Source organism: Psammomys obesus, unplaced genomic scaffold, assembly GCF_907164565.1.
Source record: "Psammomys obesus unplaced genomic scaffold, mPsaObe1.curated_primary_1811, whole genome shotgun sequence".
NCBI lineage: Eukaryota > Metazoa > Chordata > Mammalia > Rodentia > Muridae > Psammomys > Psammomys obesus.
Window position 1 is genome coordinate 2,657,475 of NW_026585580.1, and position 17,814 is coordinate 2,675,288.

At 39.3% G+C, this 17,814-nt stretch overlaps 1 protein-coding gene across 3 annotated transcripts in view; it reads right to left on the minus strand.

The window, feature by feature from the left end:
• The window catches only part of Smap1 (small ArfGAP 1), an 82,401-nt gene that overhangs the window by 5,865 nt on the left and 58,722 nt on the right, over nt 1-17,814 (minus strand). For all 3 annotated transcript variants that reach the window (XM_055606051.1, XM_055606068.1, XM_055606060.1), the window contains 2 exons: nt 11,086-11,176; nt 667-794 (listed from right to left, as the gene is read on the minus strand). In XM_055606051.1, coding sequence (XP_055462026.1) covers nt 667-794; nt 11,086-11,176 — 219 coding nt within the window. The remainder of the gene's footprint in view (nt 1-666; nt 795-11,085; nt 11,177-17,814) is intronic.

Here is a 17,814-nt window from a genome sequence, read left to right on the forward strand (position 1 = left end):
ATCCCAGGGCTAGTATCAGCACTGGGACATGTCTACATGTTCATTCTCACATATTCATATTCTATGTTCTGTCCCCCTCCCCCCCATTGTGTGTAGACAGGAAAGGGCTGCTGCACATCGCTCCTCCACCCTCTATACATGTTCACTCTTGTCTGACATTTCCAGGCGGATGGTAGACCCAGGCTATTTTTATACACACGCAAATCTTTGAGTAGAGTTCACATATGCTTAGAAGCCACCAAAAGTCAAACAGGGTTCAGAGTAACCCATGATCTTGGTACTTAGACCTAATTACAGCTCAATTTCATACACTGAAAGTCCGCCAGAATTTGCAACTTTCACAGTTTCAGCATTCATATGAATACACACATATCAGATATACTTTACTGGCAAAGGCAGGAGTTTGAAAAATGTATTTGTCTCTGTGGCTTTAGCAGCAAAGTAGCTAAAAACTATAAATCAACAGAAGTGGTTGTGTTTGAAAAACAACAACAACAACTTTATCTGTTTTAACAAAACAAAACTGTCAGGCTAGTTTGCTATGCCCTGGCCAAGAGAGCAGATTTTCAACCAGTGACGGCTTAGGAACAATGATTTCAAAGTTAAATTTCTGATGCTTTTCAAAAATGAGGGGGTGGCCACAGAGAACCACACTTCACTGCATACCTGAGCTGAGGGCATGACAGCTGCAGGTAACGGGTTAGAAATCATTGGTCCAAAAATGTCCAGATCATCATTCAGGGGTGGCACTGCAGTTGTGTTCCCATTGGTCACTGGCGTCTCACCAGGGCCATCTGAAAGGAATACAGATTTTTGTCAATACAGAATCTCTTAAATTACACTTTTTAAAATAATGACTTTTCAAAATAAGAACAATTCAAAAGAAAAACAAAAACAGTGTTCCTTTCTGCTCTAGGGCCTACCCTCCATCCCGAAGAGAACACTTCAGTTTTGTTTCCTTTCCCAGAAATCCTTCTGCTGGTTTCCAGGCACAATTCCAGCCTCTTCTGAGCAAATAGGATTACACTGCTCACAATATTCTCAAGACTTTTTTTCTTTTTCTTTCTTCTTTCTTTTTTTTCTTTCTTTCTTTCTTTCCTTCTTTCTTTCTTTTTTACAATTCATTATATATCCCAATCGAAGCCCCCTCCCTCCTTCTTTCCCCCCCATCCCCTTCCCCTAAGTCCACTGAAAGGGGGAGTTCTCTACTATTGCCACCTGCTTACAGCTTGTTAAGTCTCCTCAGGACTGCCTGGATCCTCTTCCTTCTTGGCCTGGCAAGGCAGCACACCATGGGGAAGTGATCAAAGTGCAGGCAACTGAGTTCATGACAGAGGCTGGCAGCCCCTTCTCCCTTACTCGGGAGGCCACATGGAGACTGAGCTACATCTGAGCAAGGTGTCTAGGTCCTCTCTATACATGGTTCTTGGTTGAAGTATCAGTCTCTGCGGGACACCCTGGACTCAGGATTTTTTAGCTTTGTTGCTCTCCTTGTGGAACTCCTGTCCACACCAGGTCCTTCTATCTCCCCCTTCTTCTATAAGACTCCCTGTGCTCTGCCCAAAGTTTGGCTGTAAGTCTCATCATGTGCTCTGATCCCTGTTGGGTGGATCCTTTCAGAGGACCCTCTATAGTAGACTCCCATCCTGTTCCTTCTCTTCCACCGCTTCTGGTGTCTATCCTGTTTGCCATTCTGAATGAGATTTAAGCATCCTCCCTAGAGTCCTCCTCCGTGTTTAGCTTCTTTACGTCTGTGTTTTTAGTATAGCTATCCTATATTATAGGGCAAATATCTGCTAATAAGTGAGTGTATACCATGTGTGTCTTACTGTTTCTGGGTTACCTCACTCAGGATGATCTTTTCTAGTTCCATCCATTTGCCTGCAAATTTCATAATTTCTAGTCATCAGAGAAATGCAAATCAAAACAACCCCAAGAGTCTATCTTACATCTATCAGAATGGCCAACATAAAAAACTCAAGTGACAACACATGTTGGAGAGGATGTGGAGAAAGGGGAACCCACCTCTATTGCTGGTGGGAATGTAAACTTGTACAAACACTTTGGAAATCAATCTGGGGCTTCCTCAGAAAATTAGGAACCTCAAGATCTAGCTGTACCACTCCTGGGTATATACCCAAAAGATCCTCCACCATTCAACACGGACATTTGCTCAACTATGTTCATAGCAGCTTTATTTGTAATACCCAGAATCTGGAAACAACCTAGATGTCCTTCAACAGAGGAATGGATACAGAAATTGTGGCACATTTACACAATGAAATTCTACTCAGCTATTAAGACTTATTTTTTGAAATTACTAATCGTTTTTACCTACCTCTCAAAACACAAACACACCAGCTCCACCACCTCTCTATCCCAGACTTCTCATTATATGGTATTTTAATGGTCATTCCCATAAATATTAGATGTCATTCCCATAAATATTCCTTATTACTACAAAAGCTATACACACACAGAATTGTTGAAATAGCCTCTAATAACCTTAAAACATTTCAATCTTGCACACCAGTAAACACAAGTTCCCAATGTGTTTTAAAATCTTTGCTCACTATCTTTGGCATGTTTTAATGAAACAATTGTTTCCATTCATTCTGAAGGTTACTGTTTCCAATTTTTAGTATTTATAAAGGACAGATAAGGATTCATTATCGCCGTCACATCGTCCTGGGTGTTTTTAAGAATGTTTGCATGTTGTCACTTTTGTCCCATAAAAGATGATACTTTGGCTATCTTCAGGTACTAAGGCAGAGAGAAGACACCACAGGCCTTCTCAGTGTCAGTCATCTAGGTAAGCAGCAAAGTTCATGCTACAGTCTTGTGAGAGCTCTAGGCTAGTGATCTGTCTTGAAACCACATTTCTGCAAAAGCCATAGGGTCATGATGATAGGGTGTTGGGAAAATAAAGGATAGTAACAACAGGATATATGACCAAAACATGAAAAATGTCATCACAAAACCAATTGTATTATATAACTGATATAATGCTTAAAAAAGGAAGCCACGTAATTACAAATATGCCTAACAAAGATCACTTAAAATTTTGAAAATTAAGAACCAACCTTCAAATACTTAATAATTATTTGCACCGAGTTTGAAACAAAAGAAGGAAACATTTCAAACTCATTCAAATACTGATGCATTATCTTCCCATTCAACTGTCAGTTCAGTTCATGAAAAGTTCAGTTATATGAAGAGGAATACAGATGGATATGGTCATCAAAAAATAAATTAAAGAAGGAAACTGGGAGGAGATCAGCCCATTCAATAATGAACAGTATCATTAAGTAGTAGGAGTTAAAAACTTTCTCCTGCTCAAAGGACCACTACAGCATGTTCTTTACTGATGGAATAGAACACCAAGATGTTAAAAAATGTTTTAATTTAGAGTTACTCCAATTAAACACAGTAAGCCATCATAACTAAAAACAATAAATTAGTATGATATGTTGTGTCTTGCTTGTGCATACATCCAGACAACTAGAAGTTTCCTCTTCCACTATACAGTCCCTTCTACAAGACACTGGGATGTCTGTGCACACAGGTGATCAAAATTCACCATGGATATATAAAGCAGAAGTTTCTGGTTTCTTTGGAAACTCAGTGGTGTCATGTAATATTTTGCTAGAAGCTGTCTTCTAAGAGGGCACGTGATATTTTACTGTGAGGTGTCTCATGCAAAGGGTGTGGCTTTGGCCAGTTGGTAACATCCGTGGGTGGACTTTGAGGAGATATATAGAAGCCCAGAAACAGTAAGACAACACTTTTTGCATTGACATCACCTCGCTGGTCTTCATTCTTTGACACTTCACTTCTCAAGAGAGAATGTTCCAGAGAACTTCTCAGGGCAATCTGACTAAAATATGTGGCTTTTGCTGACTTGTTCTGATTCAGTATAGTCTTACTGTTTCTGCTCTGTTGTGCTGATTCGTGCTGTTGTTTGGTGTTGGCATTTGGACTGGACTGCTGTTATCTGGACAATGAAGAGTGGACTTGCCCCAAGGAACTACATCTAAAAGGTCTACAACCCCCTTTTCCTAATAACCTTCCTTCACCCCTATCTCTGGTCAGTGAGATGGAAGGGAGATAGAAGTGTTTAAGAATCCTAAATAAAGGTTTTTGAGAATCTAAACCTATGGACATGCACCTGGCTATGTATGCATTGTCCAGCTACAGTATGGTGGTGGGAGCAGCCCCTTTAATCAATATATAGAAACAGCAGTTGGTAAACAATAAAAATAATGGAGATCCAGAATACAAGAAAAGCCTTAGCTGGGAACACCATAAAAGATAAAAATGACGCACAGAGGATCCTTGAAAAACAATGGACAAACAGAAAAAAAATAGGACAGTAAAATGATGAAAGAAATTAAAAAAGACAAAACCAAACCTACAGTTAGTACTTGTGGGTATTTTCTACATTATCAATTCAGGCTCAAATTCTGTGAACTGAATAAACTACACATAACAGAAATTGACCAAAATAACGTTAAAATATTTTCAACTACAGAAAAAGTGTTAAACCAGTGTGACATCTTTTGTCAGGAATGTCCAACCTGTGGCCTTCAGGCTGCATGATGCCCTATTTGTTTGTTGACATCACTGTCACAGTGTCAAAGTTTAAACACTCCTGTTCACATGAAATACAAGCATGGTAAACAAACACTTAGCATCCTCGTCTGCCATTCAAGCACCTATAAAGTGAGGATTTATAAGCTAATGAGAATAAAGAATACTTCACATTTTAATAACACATTTGAATTCTAATATTTCGCCGATCTCCACTTAATCGTTTCCTCACCTCAAAGGTTTATAATGGTAAGTCAAGGATTTCTAGACAGGTTAACAAACTTGTACACCTGAGGAACTCAGCTGCCAGCAACCTTGGCTAGCTTCACCTTGCTCACCATCAACCTTCTTACTACTATCTGTGTGTGTTACCACCGCTTCCTAACCCCAGACTTCCCCCTCCCCTCTCCAGTTCACTGATGACAGGGGCTGGAGTTCTCTAAGCCAGGAGCATGTCTCCAAATCCCCATCCAGAGGTCAGCCCCCCACTGTCTCAGAGCACCACACAAAGCAAGTGAAGAGCAGAAGTCTCTTTACCAACTGCCCTGCAAGCTGGAGCTGCAACCCATTTTCCTACAGACCAGTTCCACGTGTCCTGTCCCAGCACCTGCTTGGCCACCCAAAGCTGCCTGCTCAATGAAAATGCAAACAAACTCTAGTTCATAGAATGCTCTAAAAAACACAAATTAACAGCTGTCTTTAGTTGTGTTCTAACTGTGCTGAGACTTTGTAAAGGTGGCCGCCACAAGGCATTAGATTTTATTTGAAATAAGTATATATAGTATAAGGTGATTTAATTAGCAGCAACACTAGCAAGAAAATCAATGGATGAAATTAAAGGAAATGAAACTTAAATTTAAACTTCAGTATTAACCCAGATTTTAAACTGACTCCCCAGAAGCAATTCTCTCAGCCACATTTTTCTTCCTTTAAAACTGCAACTCTATTCCCTGTATGCACGAAAATAAACGCCCCTAGATTCATTTTCTGATATTTACTAGGGCTCAACAACTCTGCTGATGCCCAATAAATATTAATTGCATTCAACTTTTACCTAAATATCAGTCATAATCTATCTGCAAAGATAATGAAATAGTGTCAAAGAGCAACATGAAATTTTATGCATTGTCAATCCAGTCTAAGGTAGGTAAAAAGGTGATCAGCAAGAGATGTTGTGTTTTTCATTACCATTTCTGATAGAGCATGAACACTCAGCCTTTGGTACAACCTATCACTACGACAACTGCCATGTCTAATTCCTCAGTTACCTACTGAGCCCACAAAGCCCCATCAGATACAGCCGAACTCTTCTCAGTAGTGAAGTTCTTGAAGCTTTCTAAATGTTCATATTGTTCAAGAAATTCCTCTTCCTTTTTTATAGTGAAGAAGTCATTTAAAGCTTTTTCTCCTTAATAAAGTATTGTTTGGAATCCCTCTGTATTAAATATATTCCTTGCTTTATGGAACCCTAAGTGAACTGACTTGTAAGCTCAAGTCACCCGAAGCACTTAAAAAGTTAAAACTTTAAATTGCTTCCTAACTTTATTTAAAAAGTCTAAGTAGTATTAGTGTTTTGGCTAACTTGCCCCCGCTCCCCCAAACACACATACACACACACACAAAACTAAATTTGCCTTAAATGGTAATCTCTGCCTGCATGCGTTGTCTGCCCTCCTCCATTTAGAAACCCCTGTGCCGCGCTGCTAGTCTACTGTGCCGGAGGGATTACACTGCACTGCCCTACAAGTGGCCGACTTCAGATGGGCGTGTTCTTATGAACAAACACTACAATGCTGTGCAGAAGGAAGTCCTGCCAACGTGCTGCCAGTCTCTCAGGGGTTACACACACTGACAGCTGGCCTATGAGACTGCTTGGATGTGGCTTAACAGATAATTTGGTTGCTAGTACCTATCTGTACTATTTTATATAAGGCCCCAAAAAAACAAGATTTCCCTTCAATATGAAATCAAATTGTATAAATTAAATTTATTTCAAAAAGATTAAAAATGGTGACATTCTCTGCAGGCCAAAGATAATAGCTCAGCACTAAATAACACGTATGAAATACTTTGGTAGAAATTTACCAGATTATGGTAAGATTAAGGCAAAAAAAAATTTATTAAAAACAAAAACTGCTCTCGAGCTAAATCATAATTGATTTTTCCTGAAATAATTTCTGGGTGCAAAGGGCGTGTGATACCCTCAGACAGCCTTAGCATTTCAAAGATGTGTTACAGACAGGCAAATGTGCACATGCATGCACACATTCACACATGCACGTACACACACACACACACGTGCATGCACGCACACAAGGGGTGCAGGATAGAAGAAAGCACAAGAGTATGCAAGCAAACAGAGCTTCTGGTCAATGTTTCAGTCAGGGGCCAGGCTATCCTTCCATGAGCGTGCAGCACACGCAAGGCCACAAACCAGAAACACTGTAGGAACTGTTTATAAGATGCTGAACGAAAACCAGGAAGGCCCTGTTTCACACCAGCAAGTCATGCTGCTTCTCAAATCTTCCACCAAAAGCACGTGCTCACCTTGAAGGCTTCGGAGAACACCTTCTAACTCCCTCCTCATAAACAGGTGGTGGGGGAGGGGTGTAAAAAAAGCAATCTTATTCAAGAGGAGGACGCGCTTTTATTAGTCTGTTGCTCAAGGCAAATAGTAAGATGATCCAGATTCAGGATCACTGTTTTCGCTGACCTGAAAGGGTTCCTTTTTCAATTAAAGATTTTTAACTGTGTGTATGTCTGTGGGTCTTGAGACCGGGGGAAAAGGTGCATGAGACCTGAGTTATGGGTGGTTGTGAGCTTACTGACATGACTGCTGAGAACCAAAAGCAGGTACTACGCAAGAGCAATAGCACATTAACTACTGTGCCCCTTCTCTCCAAGCCACAAAAAGGCTTCTTTGGTTCTCTGAAGTCTTGTGAGTTTTCATGAACTCACTACATCCTTTGCTTAACAGGTTTTATTAAAAGTATTTTATAGGAGTCTAGGAATATCAGTAACCTGAAGTTGTGAATGTGCTTTGAGTAAGGTACCTCCCACGTCCCCACTCTAAAACTATCAGCACGAAGCTCTTTTCCTGCTCTTCTCTTACTCTTCCCATCCTTTGGAACTCTTCTAGGGCATGGTCTAAACCTGCTGCCCACTGTCATCACCAGTAAAATACACTACATATTTCTTTACCTCTTCAAACATTTCCTTCCCCTTAATATGGTTCTCCCTGAAAAGCTTCCTAAAGCTCTTCCACTGTCTGAAAGTGCTGTGGCAGCACATGCGAAGTCTCAAGCGTGTAACAAAGGTTAGCTCACAGAGGCTGTTCTAGTTTGCTGGTAACTGTATGGATGGCAGTAGTAAACGACTCTACCAACTGAAATCAGCAGAGGTACCAACCAAATTCCCAACTCAACACCTGCAATAATGCTGCAGAGCAACTAATCCCAAGACGTCATCAGCTAACAATCATTTCTTCCACTTTCAGGTCTGTGCAGCTCAGCTATTTGACCTGTTTCTGGCCTTGTAGTTTACTAAATGTCTCAAAGGCCAGTCACTTCATTTTTTTTTCTAGATCGCATCTCCTCAGGTTATTAGGAGAAGTTGTTATAGCAGTTTTTCTTTGTCCTGGAATCAGATCAGCTACTCTGCATGTTCACTCCTAACCTTAAACATCTTGGAATGTTACCCACGTTTTGCCTTCCAGTCTCTCAAATTACACTGATCATCTTACATTCCTACCACCTTGAAGTTACTCTTGTCTGTGCTGAATGCATTGATTTCTCATCCTTCATTCTGCTTCACCAGGCAGAAACACAGACAACTGTTTATTCCGTCCTCTCTTCTTCACTTTACCTGAATATTTGGTAGCACGAATGGCTGTGTTACCACTGAAATGCAAGTAATGACCTGAAGATACACCTTCACCAGACTGCACTTGACCTGCTACGGGAGCTGAGGTGAGGACAAGACAGAGCAGCATATTTGATAGATATGCTTCAGGCAGATATAACATGCTTCATGTAGACATGCTTTAGGTGAACATAACATGCGTGAGAGATAAGCCTTTTTTTTTTCTTATATACCACCAATATACTGAGGAAACTTGTCACCAGAGCATCATTCAGCACATTCTGACTTCACTTACAAGGAAATGTTACACAGCGTTGCTACTTTACATTAATTCCTTTCTGGCCACGGCCACCTTTCCAGTCTTTTGTTTTATCTCCTGGCCTCTAAATAACTGAGTACCACAAGGCACAGAACTTAGATCTTGTTTCTTATTAAACCTCTATATTTCACCTTGTTAATGGTCTGTTCTAACTTCATAATGTTCAATAATGCAAGCTGATAATGTCCAGTTTTGTATTCCTCATATAGACCTCTTTCTAGCCTCTTAAGTCATCTAACTACCCAAGTAAGGTCCCCTTCTATTAAAATTAGATCTTTGGTGTAATAAATATTTCTTTCTATGGCCAAACAAAACTCCGAATCTTCCACCCAGACTTCCTGCAGACATTTCCACCTGTATGACAAACTATTCTTTTGAGTGTCCACTCTAAACCAATAATTAGCACCACCTTTAATTCTCCCTTTCTCACATTTATAATATTTACTTAATTCATCAACAAATTCTACCAAATCTATTTCAAACATATACCCAAAATCTAACTAGAGGTCAGAAAATAAAAAAATGTTCCATGAAAGAAAAAGAGGCTTTCAGTTAAGGTCCAGTAATACAAAAGTAGAAGAGATAATACTGGAGATAAAAAGGTTTAAGTAGTATGGGACAAGAGGCCAACCAAAACTAAGTGTGTATAAAAAAAAGCATAAGGAAACCTGACACTTAGTAAATAAAAATTAAGCAATAACAAAAAAAAAAAAAAAAAAAGAGAGTAAGATAAGACTTTGAACAGAGGTATACTGCATAGGTGGACAAAGCTATTCCCAGACACCATGAAGTTATTAAATGAGGTGTTGGCTAGGAAGGCTCCAAGGACTCAAAACGATGCATGCCATTTTCTACCTGAATTACAAGACAAGATTCTACTGCTGAATACACTGCATTCTTTGGTAACAGAACATACAGAAATTAAGCTAAGACTGAAGATGCAAAAGTTCCTTCTCTGCTGGTTAGTTCCAGAAAGTACTATGCAAGCTTCTAAGGGAAATTGTCTTACTCAGTCAATCTGTGCACTCTACTACCAATTTAACAAACAAGATACTGATACAATAGTGGCATGACTATAGGGGTGACCAACTGATGGGATTTGAGGTTCAAGTCACAGATAAGAATTCATATTGGGTACTTTAAACTGTTCAAAAGCTTATGGTTAGGAAAGTCATAGGCCCTAGTAAGGAAGGTTCTGCTGGGATACTTGTTTAGACAATCAATTGATGTGCCTAAGAAATTGTCTTCTAAATATTTCTGTTTATGCCCATACACTAATGCTGCTGGGTCAAGGAAACTTCACTTTGCAGTGAGTGGTGGTTAACTCAGAAACTCAGCTGGTCAAAGACAACTGAAGGCTCAGTTATAAAGGAAGTCCCATGCTAAATCACTCACTCCAAGGCTTAGGAAATATCATGGAAGAGGGCATGAAAGAATGTAAGAGCCAAAGCAAGGGATGGGATGTTGTGGAATGCTGTCTCTTCCAGGTAATGACGTGCCCAAGGCACTCCTGAACACTCAGCACCTGTATTGAGCTACCTACACAAGACTGGGCCTCTCAATATTTTACTACGAAGGCGGAGGGGTTCAGGAGGCCTTGCCCCTCTCTGAAGAGCTATGGACATTTAATGATTGCTGTGGGAGGGAGAGACATTTTCTTCAGTGGTGAGGCCTCTGGTGAGGTGCTCACATCTTACAGATAATTCTTCATCTACACTCCTGTAAGTAACCCTAATTAAACTTACTGGGTCACCCAAAACATCCCATAATAAGAAAGACATGAAAAGTAGAGAAGAGGAAGGGGCTCAGAAGCAGTGGGAGGGAGAGGAGAGGGATTAATATGGTCAAAATATATTGTGTATGAAAATGTCATAATGAAACCCATTATTGAGTAATTAATATTTGAAAAAATTTTATGTGCATTGCTTAAGTTTACAAAATTAAATTAAAATTTGTATATTTGCTAATAAGGTTATCCAGAATTATTTTTATGAAAGGGGTAGAAATCCTCCTAAATTTTTTTTAATTGAGTGGGACAAGGAGAAAGGGGGACGTGACTCAGTGTTTACTTAAATGTTGAAATGTCACATTTACCAAGCCTTCGAAGATGACTGATAACTTTTCCCCCAAGAAATTACTTGTATTTCAGTGAAGACAGAGCTGTCAGACACTGACTTTCCTTATTAAAATGTACCTTTTCTGTGAGAGCTTAGCCTGATCATCAGACCATTTCAGACCACATCTTTGATATTATACTGAACAAGTGGACGTTATGTTTAAGTACGTTTCAATTGTTTTGTATTTCTATTACTTACCAAGTCCTAGAAGATCAACAGTGGGCTCTGCAGTATTTTTCGGGCTGGTGCTTTTCTTAGGCTCAAGTTGTTGATCTTCTTTCTTCTGTAGCTTTGAAGTAAATCATTAGATTCATTGATTATTTTATCAATCAAACAAATCTTTTAAGTCCCAATCATGCATAATTTTCAATGAAACTAGTATAAGGAATTCTAGAGCATTTATTATTTTTAAAACAGGTAAGCATGGCCTTTGAACTTAGAGTGCTAATTCCTACACATTGAAACCCCTAAATGGTGAATAAAGAAATTTAACCTCTAAAAATAATTACACCCCTTTTCCCTTAGTACTGGGAACTGAACCTACTAAGCTACATTCCTAACTCCTCCTTCTTTACTTTCTCCTTTGGGCCACAGTCTCCCTAAGTTTCCCAAGTAGGCCTTCAATGTGCAGTCCTCCTGCTTCATCCTCCCAAGTAGCAGAGACCACAGGTCTGCACCACCAGGCTGGTTTGTTTATATTTTCATTTATTTGATGATTTTTTTGTGGTATCTATGGATGTGTGCATACCCTGACATGTGTGAAGCTTAAAGGGCAACTTTCAGGAGTCAGTTCTCTCCTTCTACTATATGGATGGATCCTGGGATAAAACTCAGTTCAGGTTTGGTAGCAAAAGTCTTCACCTGCTAAGTCATCCTGCCAGTAAGTTTTACTTTTCTTTCTTTCTTTCTTCTTTCTTTTTCTTTGTTCCTTTCTTTCTTTCTTCTTTCTTTCTTCTTCTTTTTCTTTCTTTCTTTCGTTCTTTCTTTCTTTCTTCTTTTTCTTTCTTTCTTTCCTTTTATTTATTTATTTGAGACAGGGTTTCTCTGTGTAGCCCTGGATGCCCTGGAACTCATTATGTAGACCAGCTAGACTTGAACTCACAGAGATCTGGTTGCCTCTATCTCCAGAGTGCTGGGATTTAGGGCGTGCACCACCACTATGGTGCAAGTTACAGTTTTGAACAATTGGATCATATATTATTTCCTAGCTATTATTCATTCTTGTTAGTTGAGGTTGGAAAAGGAAAGGAAATTGGTAACAGGTAAATGTTGTTAAAATATTCTGACAACCATATCTCCATTCGTGTCACTATTATACCACTGGCAGTTCACATTCAGCTAAGAACTAGAAAACAGTAAATGCAGAAGCTCTCTACTTTAACTTACTCAACTTCTATCACAAGAAAATATACCTTTTAAGAGGGCAGCATTTCTCAACCTGCAGTCAAATAACCCTCAAGAATAAGTAAGGTAATCAAGTTCCTTAGCTGGTAGTTAATGCAGGTAAGAGCACGTGACTGCTACAGTAAGAGGGGAAAGTGAAAACTAAACATCTCTTTTGGATTCATCAGAGAAATGAGGCCATAACACAAGCTACATAGCTCCCAAGCCAGGAGAGACAGACAGGTAGACACAGAGAAGCACAACAGATGTGAACAGAAGCCCACTCTCAAGGAGGAACTTTTGAACTTTAACTGACACATTGCTGGAGGCCAGTGTAGACATGTCTGTGAGATTTAAAATTGAGGAATTTGGGACTGGAGAGATGGCTCAGTGGTTAAGAGCACTGTCTGCTCTTCCAAAGGACCTGAGTTCAATTCCCAGCTCACAACTGTCTGTAACTCCAGTTCCAAGGGATCTGATACCCTCATACTAATGCACATAAAATAAAGTTACACTTATTAAAAAAAAAAAAAAAAAAACCTGAAGAATTCAGGGTGGGTGTTGTCAGGGCAGGGGATTTTTCCCTTCTATGTTTCAAGAGCCTGCTACACTCTATCAAAAATTGTATACATGTTACATATTAGCTATGTCTTCAGTTTTAGATATAAGGCAGACTACTGTAAGAATACTTATGAACTAAAATAATTTTATTTCTTTTAAGCTGTTTTTTGATACCCAGGATGGCCTCAAGTTTCTACTTCCCCACCCAGGTGCTGGCATTATAGATATGCATCATCACACCCAATCAAAATTAAGTTTTATTCATAACCACTGAATTCTTCCTGATACCAAAGTCCCGTTTTTTTTTTTGTTTTGTTTTTTTGTTTGTTTTGTTTTGTTTTGTTTTAATTATACCATGTTGCCAAAATAAGCCCTTAAGAAGCTTTTACGTCAGGTACCTGTTCACAGCAACGAGAACAGTACCTAATACAGTAAGGTAGTAGCAGACTCCTTCCCAGGAGCCACCCTTTAGAAAGATGGGCTCCACCAATTATTATATGTGACCTTGAGCCAACTTTTCTTTCTGAATTTCTATTTCTTCTATGCATGAATTCATATTAAATCTGCATAATAACTACTATATTGGAGCTTCCCAGAGTCACTGTGATACTTACGTAACTACATGCTATGTGCAATGAAAACTGAGAGCTGACCTTTGTCCTCCCCTGTCCCCCTCCTTTCTTAACCCCCTTTGGATATTAGAGAATGCAGATAGTACACTCGGTGCTGCTGCTCACTGTACATGGTGGAAGGCTGCCTAACAGGCCCTCAGCTTAGCTCCCACAGCTGTGTGACCAGGGATAAATTGCCCAGCCTGTTTCTCTCAGGGTGATGCAATGAGTGAAGAGAACAATCTTAGCAACCTCAAGCACTATGAGGACTACGAAATAATATATTAAAAGGGTTGAAAATGATGCTTGAGTATAAAGCACACTGTGTACTCAGTAAAGTTCTAGACTGTCTCATTCTCCTCAAGGACACATCTAATTTAATTGTTGAGCCTTACACCTTGCTGCACTGTTCCTAACCATAGACTGTAACTCAGTAAAATTACTTTCTATCAAAGCACTTACTGAGAAGGTATTTCCTTATTTTCTCTTTAAGAAAATTTCTAACTTACAAAAAAGGATTATAAAGCTTGCATGCTTACTGAGCAAAGGCCTTTGTTTCATTAAATAGGAAATGAAAGCTTTGCACATAAAGTAATTGGATTTCTTACTCACTTTATTGCTTCACTTGCAATAAAACTTTAAAAGACTGCAAAAACATTTCAGAAATTCCATGGGAAAAATGTTTCCAATTTACTACAAAGCCTGTAACAAAACCTAAAATATGACTTTCTACCACGATGTATACATACTCTGTATCATTCCATTACTTCAATAGTAACCAATTATTAAAAAGCTATTACAGCTTTAGCAGGTTCCTCATGCTAGGCTTCAGGGTATTTTACTATATAGTTGTTTTAACTATTACTATCATCTTGTATTGCTTTCTATAAGGCAATAACTTCTTTTAGCTACTCAATGATTTCTAGGTTAAACTATGTAAAATAATAAGAACAGAGAAGACCGTCTTCACTGTAAAAGAAAAGTGTTATCTGAAGCTACTTCTTGACTCATTTAAGGTTAGCATTTCAAATACCCAGGGTACACTCTATACTTATGGCTGTCAGCCAGCTGTGTTTATTTCGATACATAGCATGGTTGCTCAGGTTTTTTGTTTAGTTTGCTATATATGTGTAGCACTATTGTTTGACCAAAACTGAAAGCAGTTGTTACTGGCTTACTATATATTCAAGAGAATATAAAATGGTACAATCATTCAGGAAAATTCTAGCAGAATTTTAGCTGGAGATATGTTCCAACATGCATATAACTAACGAGATACAGTTATACATGTGTGTGTGCTCACCAAATACCACAGAAATGTTCATATCATCTTTTATTCAATAAAGCTTTAAGTCAGCTACTACTTAAAACAGAATGGAAAAATAAAGTATGGCTTATATGTGCCACAGAGCAGTGCTCAGCAATACAGAATGATGATGTGGCAACATAAATGAGTCTCAAAGACAATTAATGATAAGCAGGAGTTACACATAGCAAGAGTAGCAAGTCTGATTCTACTTTACATAAAATTCAAGAAGACAAAGCTTACGTGCGCTAACAGAAATTTGCGTAGTGATTAGTGATAGCGTGCGAAGGTGCTAGAGTGGAGTGCTTGCACAAGTGCGTAAATGAAACGTCGTTTCACTAGCTCGTACAGGAGCACCATGTTAGAGACCAGAGAAAAGGATGGATGTTTTTGTTGGTTCCATTTTTATCTGTCAAATCTCTACTTATAAAATGTCACATTTAAAACAGACATTTATGCCAATTACAAAGCTGTATTTTGCATATGTAATATGCATGTATGTCCACAATTGTGTTGTGCAGGTCCAAAGTATGTTCCCTGGTCACTTTCTCCCTTATCTACTGCAACAGTCTTTTCACTGAGCCCAGCCCTCATATACGTTACTCTGGCTAGCCAATTTGCGCCCAGAATCTGCCTCCTGTGCCTTGGGCTGACAGGAAACCTACCACAGTCACCTGGCTTTCACGGCGTCCAGCAAGTGTTTTATGGGTAGAGCCAACTCCCCAGTCATTTACAAAGAAGTATAAGTCTTTTCCCAGGAACAGTGGGTATACCTGCACTCCAAGGACCTGGCAGGCTGAAAAAAGAACTGCCAGAGGCCAAGGCAACGTGTGCGTGTGCATGTGTGCATGTACATAGGAAGGGAGGGAGGGAGGGAGGGAGGGAGGAAGGGAGGGAGGGAGGGAGGGAGAGACCAGGGAGAGGGAAGAGGGAGAGGTAGAGAGAGACAAACCAGGTCTTAAGAAAAGATGTTTTTCCTTGATTTTCTCTCCTCCTTCTCCCCTCCCCCTCTAACTTTTCCTTTCTTTTCTCAGATGGTGCTAGAGATGTAACCCAGAGCCTTATCCATGACAGGCAAACACTCTACCATTGAGGGTACATGTTTAGCCTGATTTTCATCTTTAAAAACAAAACGTCATAAAATAATGGAGAAAGAGGGTGATTATAAGAGCAATTTCAAGTGTACCAGTTTTAACAGGAACAGCTTTATTCATAATAGCCAGAACCTGGAAACAACCCAGATGCCCCTCAGCTGAGGAATGGATACAGAAATTGTGGCACATTTACACAATGGAATACTACTCAGAAATTAAAAACAAGGAAATCAGGAAATTTGCAGGCAAATGGTGGAATCTAGAAAAGTTCATCCTGAGTAAGTAATCCCAGAAACAGAAAGACACACATGGTATATACTCACTTATAAGTGGATATTAGACTTATAGGATAAACATACTAAAATCTGTATACCTAAAGAAGCTAAGCAAGGAGGAGGACCCTGGTTCTGATCAATCCTCACTCAGAAAGGCAAAGGGACAGACCTCAGAAGAGGGAGAAAACAGGGAACAGGACAGAACCATACCACAGAGAGCCGCTGAAAGACTCTATGCAGGAAGGTATCAAAGGAGACGCTGAGACTCATAGCCAAACTATGGGCAGAGTGCACAGAATCTTATGAAAGAAGGGGGAGACAGGAAGACCTGGAGGGGACAGGAGCTCCACAAGGAGAGCAAAAGATTAAAAAATTATGGGTACAGGGGTCTTTTCTAAAACTGATACTCCAACCAAGGACCATGCATGGAGATAACCTAGAGCCCCTAAAACCCCTGCACAGATGTAGCTTATGGCAGCTCAGTGTACAAGTGGGTTCCCTAGTAATGGGAAGAGGGACTGCCTCTGACATAATCTGATTGGGCTGCTCTTTGATCACCTCCCCCTGAGGGAGGGGCAGCCTTACCAGGCCACAGAGAAAAACAACACAGCCAGTCCTGATGAGACCTGATAGGCTAGGGTCTGAGGGAAGGGGAGGAGGACCTCCCCTATCAGTGGACTTGGGGAAGGGCATGGGAGGAGAGGAGGGAGGGAGGGACTGGGAGAGGATGAGGGAGAGGACTACAACTGGGATATAAAGTAAAAAAAAAAAAAAAGTAGTGATTTGAAAATCACTTTGTAACGAAATAAGAAATTAAAATAGATTTCATTCATAGCTTCTCACTGATGTAAGTTAAGGTAAAAGTTTCAAGGGACAACCTAAAACTTATAATCACCAATTTAATTATTCCTTCAAAAAGTATTAAAATATTTAACAAAAAATCTAATTTGACAAACACTAAGAATATAATTTAGTAAAGTGTCACTTAAATAGCATTTTAAAGTAATAAAGATATTTTAAAAATATTTTGAAAAAACAAAATAATTCCACATAGCAAGCTAGTCTTATGGGTTGTAGCATCGAGCAAGTTATTTGGTAATATATGATACATTAACCTTTCTCTATAGCCTTAGAATTACAATGCTAAAAGGAATTTTGAGATGAAAAGTATCAATTTACATGTATTTACACAATGCATCACAAAAGAATAAAAAATGTCAAGACTTAACCCTATCTAATACATGAGTTTAGAAAACAAAATTATTTATGAATCTGTTATCTACTCACAGAATTAAATAATAATGCATAACAAAAAGTAATAAAAATCAGGTGCATAGCAACATGACCATTACTTAGAGGAAAAGAAAACTACAATCTCATTGGAACACTTAGAGGGGATGTAAAGAATATTTAAGGTAGGGAAACGAAGAGACAACCATGGCTAAGTAACTCAAAGAACATGGAAAGCAAAAGAATGTGGCCATGGGCAAAGCTAAATGATGTCAAGAATGAGAGGAGAGAGGTAGAAGGAAGAGGACGGTCAGATGTGGACAGTATTTATTATTGGAGGAGCAGGGGTCTTGGACACTTAGTAGCTGTTCAGTGGTCAAGACTAGTTTATAACTTTTTGAGAGTAGAGCTCACTCCAATCAATGACAAGATAAAGAAGCAGTATATATGTCTATTATGCACTATAA